Source organism: Camellia sinensis, chromosome 3 (assembly GCF_055761805.1).
Source record: "Camellia sinensis isolate YWXY chromosome 3, ASM5576180v1, whole genome shotgun sequence".
NCBI lineage: Eukaryota > Viridiplantae > Streptophyta > Magnoliopsida > Ericales > Theaceae > Camellia > Camellia sinensis.
The window spans coordinates 153,162,369-153,170,233 of NC_138963.1; the positions used below are offsets into that span (position 1 = coordinate 153,162,369).

General features: G+C 33.8%; 1 protein-coding gene, 1 long non-coding RNA gene and 1 pseudogene across 4 annotated transcripts; 1 reads left to right on the plus strand and 2 right to left on the minus strand.

Moving 5' to 3' along the window:
• Window positions 1-525: 525 nt before the first annotated feature.
• On the minus strand, window positions 526-2,123 carry LOC145821161 (peptidyl-prolyl cis-trans isomerase FKBP62-like). Its single transcript, XM_082917709.1, has 5 exons — window positions 1,997-2,123; window positions 1,715-1,909; window positions 1,519-1,604; window positions 1,240-1,409; window positions 526-1,145 (listed from the first exon to the last, which is right to left on the minus strand). The coding sequence occupies exons 1-3, from the start codon at window positions 2,094-2,096 to the stop codon at window positions 1,525-1,527; spliced, it is 375 nt and encodes a 124-aa protein (XP_082773835.1). The 5' UTR covers window positions 2,097-2,123; the 3' UTR covers window positions 526-1,145; window positions 1,240-1,409; window positions 1,519-1,524.
• On the minus strand, window positions 771-1,377 carry LOC145821934 (peptidyl-prolyl cis-trans isomerase FKBP65 pseudogene; annotated as a pseudogene).
• A 170-nt stretch (window positions 2,124-2,293) lies between the features above and the next one.
• On the plus strand, window positions 2,294-5,786 carry LOC145822842 (uncharacterized). 3 transcript variants are annotated; one of them, XR_014364655.1, is made up of 5 exons: window positions 2,294-2,517; window positions 2,989-3,108; window positions 3,188-3,289; window positions 3,707-3,820; window positions 4,944-5,786. It is a non-coding gene; the product is annotated as an uncharacterized LOC145822842 (long non-coding RNA). The 3 variants fall into 3 exon arrangements; XR_014364654.1 differs by lacking the exon at window positions 2,294-2,517 and having other exon boundaries at window positions 2,783-3,108; XR_014364656.1 differs by lacking the exons at window positions 2,294-2,517; window positions 4,944-5,786 and adding an exon at window positions 4,312-4,362 and having other exon boundaries at window positions 2,783-3,108.
• The last annotated feature ends 2,079 nt before the right edge of the window (window positions 5,787-7,865 follow it).

Genomic DNA, 7,865 nt, shown 5'->3' on the forward strand with positions numbered 1-7,865 from the left:
GTGTTTGTCTGCTCCAGACTGATCTTTGGGAGGATTAGAGGCGTTGGCTCAAGGCAAATGTCTGAGATTGAGTCTAGGATTGATCTTGAACAGGTAGATTTGTTTCTCCACACTGAATCTGACTCTCCATATGGATATGTGGTTTATGGTGTTGGTCATATTTGTTTTATCTGTTTATGTTTGATTAAAGTTCCCAATGATCAGTAAGTCTCAAACATTATAATTTATATGTTTATTAGGCTTCAATTGTAGATTAACACTTCAATAGGCTTTTCTCTTTGCATTGGATAGAAGGTTATGATTTTTCTTGATGGATAGCGAAGACCACGTGTTCACTTTAGTTTGTTTTTTTTATGCATATGTCATTGTCGATGGATTGGTTGGTTTGTAGCTTGGTCATCAAGATGAGAACAGTGAGATATATAAAAGCATTATGCTAAACTGTGTCAAGTATTTAAATAAATCTTTTTCTGTTAATCCTCATTATTTTTATTACTATTATTATTGTTGTTATTGATTAACATATTGCGGTCTTCCAGTTCCAACTCAACTTCCCCGCACAATTCCCACTTAATTCATGCGTCTATTTTTGGACTAGCAGAGAAAAAGATTAGATTTGCCATTTGTAAGGGAAAACATACCTGTTATTAGGGTCAATTTCAAGTGCTTTCTTTATATCTATTTCTGCCAAATCCAAATCAACAAGTTGGATGTATGCCTGTGCCCTCCTGTAAAGTGCTTTCACATTCCTACCGTCAATTTCCAAGACCTTAGTGCAGAGCTCTCTCCTCTTGCTTGTAGTCTTTTAGTTTCAACTTGCAAGCGGCATTGTTCAAATTGCAAGTAACTTTGAGCACCTTTGCCTGTTGCTTCTCCTCATCACTATATGTGGAGTCATATTCAACGAATTTCACAGCCTGTGGCTCAGAAGGGGAAAAAAAAGGGTTATCAGGAAGATCAGATGCAAGAAAACTAATAAACTTATCACAGGCAACCAAAATTAATTAACCACAAAATAACAGCTTTTCATATCTATTTGAGGCTCTCTCGTATTTTCCAGCCTTGAACAACGCATTCCCTTCTTCTTTCTTCTTTCCAGCAGCTTCAACCTTCTCCTGTGTACTCATTTCCCAAGATTCTTTTTCCTATAGTTGCAAGTTTTTTAAGCACTAGTGTTAGTCCCACTTAATCCACATAAAAAACAAATCAGATACGGGAAGTATTTAATTTCACACTAACCTTCACAAAGGAGACCATCTCAATCACGTAATACACAGTGGAATTGGCAGGTATAACAGCTAATTCATGGTGTGATGCGGATGAACCAAAAGCATAATCTGGATGAATTGTTACAAGCGCAATCTCTCCCTTCTTCATTGTTTTGACAGGTTTATCAAGTCCATCAATAACTTGTTATGTTCAAAATTCAATCCCAAGTCAAGCTTAGAATGATTTAGAAAACAAGAAACTCAAAAATCTTCAAAAAAATGCTAATATAGCCAAGATTATGCTAATTACCTTCATCTATTTGAATTCAAATGGCTCCTCATCATGTCCCTTCTTCAGAAAGACAGTCCCGTCTTGCAGCTTCCCAATCAATTTTACTGTCCCACAACAGAAAGGTAGAATATAAAATTATAGGACTGCCCAATCTCTAACATGAAGTAAATAATAAATTATTTTACTATGTTTTTTGTCCACATAAATTAGTTACCTTGAACAACTGCTCCATCATTTGGACGCTCGTATCCCTCTCCTTCCTTCAATATTTTCTTTGAAACCTTCTTATCATTGGTAATTTCTGAAACAACTTTCCATGAAACCAATTCAAGATTTATCTGAAGAGTGGCATTTGGTGGCACGGCACATTCCTCACCAATTGTTGGTCTGCCCTTCTCCCCAAATGCATCTGTGGCAATTTACAAAAATTTATGAAAATTTAACGCCATATTACTTATCATAGCAGAGGTTCAAGCGATATTTTAAGTGAACTTACATTGTGGCTTCACTGTCAGATGGACCATTTCACCCTTTTTCATTGTTTTCACAGCTTTTGACAGGGCAGGACAGAAATACCCTGCACAAAGGATCACCATGTCAAGAAATACTTGAAAATAACCTATAAACCAAGAAGATAAAAGAAAAACGATATTAAAACTAATTTCAACAATACAAACCATTTCTAACAGTGAATTCCACCCCATCAGATTTTGACACAAGTGTTCCATCCTCAAGCCGAGCTTCATACTTAACTGCAAGAATGAACATGAGGTTGCACAAGATGATTTGGAAATTTGAGAGATTAAATCTATATTCCTCATTGAGTTAAGACATTTTATTTCGGATTGACTATTGAGTGAGATGGCCCTGTTTGGTTAAGACATTTTATTTCGGATTGACCATATCATTGAGTTAATACATTTTATTTCGTATGTACAGAAGTGAACAGGCTTGCAACATGTTGAGAAGTGCTTAGATGTAGTTGCTACTTTGCAAGCTAAGAAGGGTACTGGCGAGGTTCGTTTTTAACTTCAGAAATTTTTAAATATTTCTGTAGTTTGAGTAAACCTATATATAACTGAGCTGTCAACTGAGATTTGAAATTGAGATGACAGTTTACTGGTGTGAAGGCAGACCTCGTTAGTTTTATTTGCTTATTTTGGTTTTGTACGGATGGATATAATGTGGTCAAGAGCATGATTTCTGTTACTGGATCATTAGCTCTCTTGGGTTTATGAGCATTAGTTGATGCAAGTTTATGCATGTGTGGTGAATAGAATATTCAACTTTAAAATGGTGGGCTCTAATTTTTCACATTGATGTTGGGTAAGTGTAGCAGTTGTGTCACATGCACATAAAACCTATGGTATTGGTATCAAATGCGGACCTTCTAGTTTGTGTTGAAAAACTTCAAGCCAATGCTTTTCAGCCCCTCATATTGTATCGTACATATTCCTATATTTATGTGTTTTCGTATTCTGGTTGCAGGCATTATTAGTTGATTTTGAAGTGTCAGAAGGCATCTATTCCCGAGCATGCATCGAGGATACTGATTCAGTATGTTTATGGCTGGGAGCAAATGTCATGCTGGAGTACTCATGTGAAGAGGTACCCCACTTGTAATCTTAAGATGTTAGCATTTACACACGGACACGAGATTTTAAGTGCTTCAAACTTCAAAATGCAGGCCACTGATCTTCTACAAAAGAATTTGGAAAATGCTAGAGCTAGTTTAGAAGTTCTTGTTACAGATCTACAATTCTTAAGGGATCAAGTGACCATTACTCAGGTATAGTTGGTGTTTCTCTTTTTATGAGTTGTGGTTGGAAGAGTTATTGTTTCTCTTTTTATGAGTTGTGGTTATTAATTGATTTTAATTTTTTTTTTAAGAAAAAGAAAAAGAAAAAACCTAAATGTAATTAATAAAATAAAAAAACTATTTTGGAAACAGATGATCCAAACCCGAAACCAAAAAAGCCTGACACTCTGGCATCAATCAGGGATCTGATTGGTCATACCATCTATTATTTAGGTGGTGCATGGACTGCTAGAAAGTTCAATGTTCCTTATATATATATATATATATATATCTTGTGTATCTATGTAGAGAGTGCTCTTTCCTACTATAGTTGCAGTTGTTGTTTGTCGGGTGAGAGAGATTGCAAGTTTTGTGTCCTGATGAAGAAAACACTGAGGTACTTGGCAGGTGTTGCAGGCCCAAGTGGATATGGATCAAACTCAACAGCTGAGCAAGTTACTCAACAAGATTGTTCTTTCTTACTCCCTTCTTCTCAAGCTCAACTCACTGCATTAGTCACTGGTTAGTCATCTCATCTCCAACCACACACAAACACACAACACATACACAAACTTCTTTATGATGAAGAACAGTGCCCATTTCCCCCCCTTCTGAATCTGGTCTTCATTTAAACATACACATTCTGATCTGTCCATGAGAGAGACTTCATTATATATTTAGAAATGCATCAAGTTTGATATTGTTGCAGAATTTTTATGTTCTTTTTTTTTTCTTCCTATATTTTTATTTGTTTATTTCTTCTTCTTCTTCTTCTTCTTCTTCTTCTTCTTCTTTTTGTTGTTTTGTGAGTTCACAAAATTGAAGTAGGGTTTCAGAGAAAGAATAATATATATATATATATATGTAATTAATATTCCTTTGTGAAGATTTATGCGAAGATTTGATGACTTTTCTTAGAATTCTCTCCCGGTTTTGATTTTATCATCCATATAAATCATTGTTTCTCATTTTCCATCTATTTCATTCTGATAGAAATCTTTCTATTTTGATAGAAAATCTTTTGAAAAAGGAATTTTCTTGAAGTAAAATTAACGGTGTATTGTAGACTAGTGTTGCTTCACATTTTCTTGATATATTGTACAAAGCAAAAAACATCATACAAGGTAGTTACTTTTCCAGTTCTCTTTTACTTTCGTGATCAACTGAGTAATTTTCTCTCTTTTTCTTCTTTTCTATCTACCTTTTTTATTTTTTCCCCACACGGTAATATCTTTCTGTTCCTATCTCCCCCATACTTTTTGATTAACAAAACACAGCACTTTAATTGTCATTTAATTTTCTAAGTTTTTTTTTTTTTTTTGAATATTCAATAGTTACAATCAGAAAAACACATAATTCTTTTTGGAGAGAATAGTTGTTACCATTGATGATAATTAATGTGTATTTAAACCAGTAAAAATCACATATTGTATTCTATTAGTGCTCCTTTTTGAATCTAGCATGATACAGTTTTGTCTCTTTTGAATTGTTCTCTCTCATTGAATCATACTCTAGATCATTTGCTTTTTGAATAATAAGTACTAATGATAATTAAAAATGCTTCATGAGGGTATTTAATAATGTAATTCACACACATGAATACTTTTTTTAATTTCTCTTACTTGCATACACTGTTGTTTTATAGTTGCATACACTGGACTCCATGGAAAAAATTGTGCTTCAATGCTTGGCCTTCTATCAGGTTTGATTTGATATTTGATATGTCGTATTTCTAAGCCACTGCGGGCATTGTTATGAAAATTTTCATAAGCCACCTCAGGCATTGTTATGATTTTTTTTAGCATCTATTGTGTGGTTGCAATAAATGAAATAGATCAGATCTATTGTGTGGTTGCAATCATGAATCACATTTACCCTTAGTTTTGCAAATTGTCTTATCTTTAGTGACAAAGTTTTTTGCAGCAATTCCTGGCACCATTGAGAATGGCATACCTATCGATAAAGGAAAATTATTAAAGTCATTATAGAGTAATTTATGGAATTACTTATTTAGTAATGTTGACAAATGAGAAACCACATAACACTCTAAATGAGTTACATATGGAGAAAAGAGGGTATTAATGTTGTGGTATAAAAGGAAACCATGGAACAGGTGTCAGAGAACAAATTTCCTTTCAATGCAGAAAATTACAAATTATATGAAGAAGTTGGAGAAGGTGTCAGCGCCACTGTTCACCGGGCTCTCTGCATTCCTTTGTGTTGACTGGGATTTGGGAATGTATCCTGCTCAAAATTGTCTTTGTTGTACATGAACCTATTATGATTAATTGAATACGAATCCCTATTCTGCAGTGTAATGATGTGTAATATGCTTGACTATTCCATTGCATCTGCATGTGCAAGCAAATGACTTAACCTATTTTTTCTTTTTATTTTTTGATTGTGTTTGTTGTTTGATTTTGGTTCAGACACAATCATGTAATGTTTATTTAGTCAATATATTGAAGTAGCTGTAAAATTTTATTCATATTATTGTTATTTTTCAGCTTTATTACAGGTATGTTTTTTAGTTAAATATAACAAATTCAGAACAATTTTTTTTTAAAAAAAAGAGCTATAACGGCGTTTTTTCAAAACGCCACTACAGTGCCAACGGACATTTTTTTAAAATAAAAAAAATCTATCACGGCGTTTTAAAAACGTCGCTAAATATTGGATGACGTTATTTTATCATTATTTATCGCATTTAGCAGCGTTTTTAAAAACGCCGCCTATACTAATTTTACGACGTTTTTAAAGCGTCATAAACTTATAGCGACGGCCGCGTCCTCGACGTTTGGTGATAAGCGTCACTAAAGGAATTAGCGGCGTTTTTCATACATATAGCGGCGTTTTAAAAACGCCGCTAAAAGTCATTTTTCCAGCAGTGTCTCCGTACAAAATTTTTGCATAGAATATGGCATTACCTAACCAAAAAGGAAAATGCTACTTTCCCAAAGATAGATGTGCATGATAGAAATTGAATTGGTATATATATCTGTAACGAAAATGATTTATAAATTTATTTTTTAGATTTAATGAGGTGTAAGTGTTATGATTGGTTGATAATTAATATGAGAGATAGTATTGCTTTAAGTATCCTAATTAATTGTCACATCATTGAACTTGAAAATTAGATCTAATTTTTTGACTTAAATAGTAATGTTCTATTTGTAAGGGAAGGATTTCATTATATTATCCAAAGGTGAGAGCATCTCCAACGGCAGTAGGCATTTTACCTATCTAAATATTACTATAAAGTATATATTTTATTTTGCCTATCAACTGTTTTATGTTTTTACTCCAACCATGCTCTTTATTTTAGCTATTTGTCCAAATACTATTAATTTTATAGAATGACACGTCAACAACAAAGATGGAGGGAAATGATCCTAATGATTGAATACATTTTGCCTAGCGTTGAAGGCTAGCTAGATGTAGCTAGTGAATATGAGTTGAGCCAAAATGCCTAATCATATGCCTAGTGTATTGGAATTGAAAAAAGTGAATCACACTTGGCATTTTAACTAACAAGTATTATATGCCTAGTGCATTGGAGATGTTCTGAGTATAGTGATCGTTTTTAATTTAAAATAATTAAAATTTTATATTCTTATTTTATAGTCATTACATATATGGAATGCAAATCCTCCATTACATAGATGAAATAAAAAGGATCAGAATCCGTGTGAAGTTCACAAATGTGTGAATCTAAATAATGGATAGATGTTTCTAAATAAAATTTGAGATAAAATTTTTTGGATTTATAATATCACTGAACCAAAAAAAAAAAAAATGTTTAAATGGCATTAGTCAAAAGTGAATAGATGCCATCCCTCTCTATAAATACCCTCCTTAATCATTTTGTTACTCACAACTCTCAAAGAAAAACAACACTCAATTGAGAGAGAGAGAGAGAGAGAGAGAGAGAGACGGCAGATAGGGGAGTGAGGGAAAGCAAGGCCAAGGGGAAGATGGAAAACCAGGCAAACAACCATGGAAGAGAAGGTGGAGGAAACAAAGAACAGTGCTGGTTCAAACCCAAGGAGGGTAGTGTGTTTCCAGCAAAGAAGAAATCGGTGAAGATGATGATGGTTGAACGTGCAGTTGGTGTTGGTGAAGCAGCTGACAAGAAAGACAAGCACAAGACCTACCCTGATCATGAAGCTGCCTTTGCCTCATGATCATCAATTACTCACAATCACACACACACATGCACACACACACACACGCATCATTGTACTTGCATTCAGTACTTTTTTTTTTGGTATACATTGGCATGTATGTGGGTCAGTGGTGGTGATGTTACTACTGTGTGCTCTTATCTGTATCATGTTTTCCTTTGGGTGATGAATATTTAAGTCTCCTTTGCTCTGATGCATTTTTTAGTTTCTATGTTTTATATGTAGAATATATGCAAATAACCTATCAAGCATGCATCCGGATATGGCGATATGATAAGTATTTTTTTTTTTTTAACGATAAAAATAAGTTGTTAGTTGTTAAATATGGAAATTAGTATTCTTACTCTTATGAAACACTAAATACTTACCTTCTAATTCAGCTT

What these genes read in the sequence shown, in the direction of transcription:
- LOC145821161 (XM_082917709.1), bottom strand. Translation starts at nt 2,096, where the DNA reads ATGGTGATCCTTTGTGCAGGGTATTTCTGTCCTGCCCTGTCAAAAGCT. An exon ending in TCTGACAGTGAAGCCACAAT is followed by an intron (nt 1,910 to 1,996) that starts GTAAGTTCACTT and finishes AAATTGCCACAG; the next exon opens with ATGCATTTGGGGAGAAGGGC. An exon ending in TGATGGAGCAGTTGTTCAAG is followed by an intron (nt 1,605 to 1,714) that starts GTAACTAATTTA and finishes GTTGTGGGACAG; the next exon opens with TAAAATTGATTGGGAAGCTG.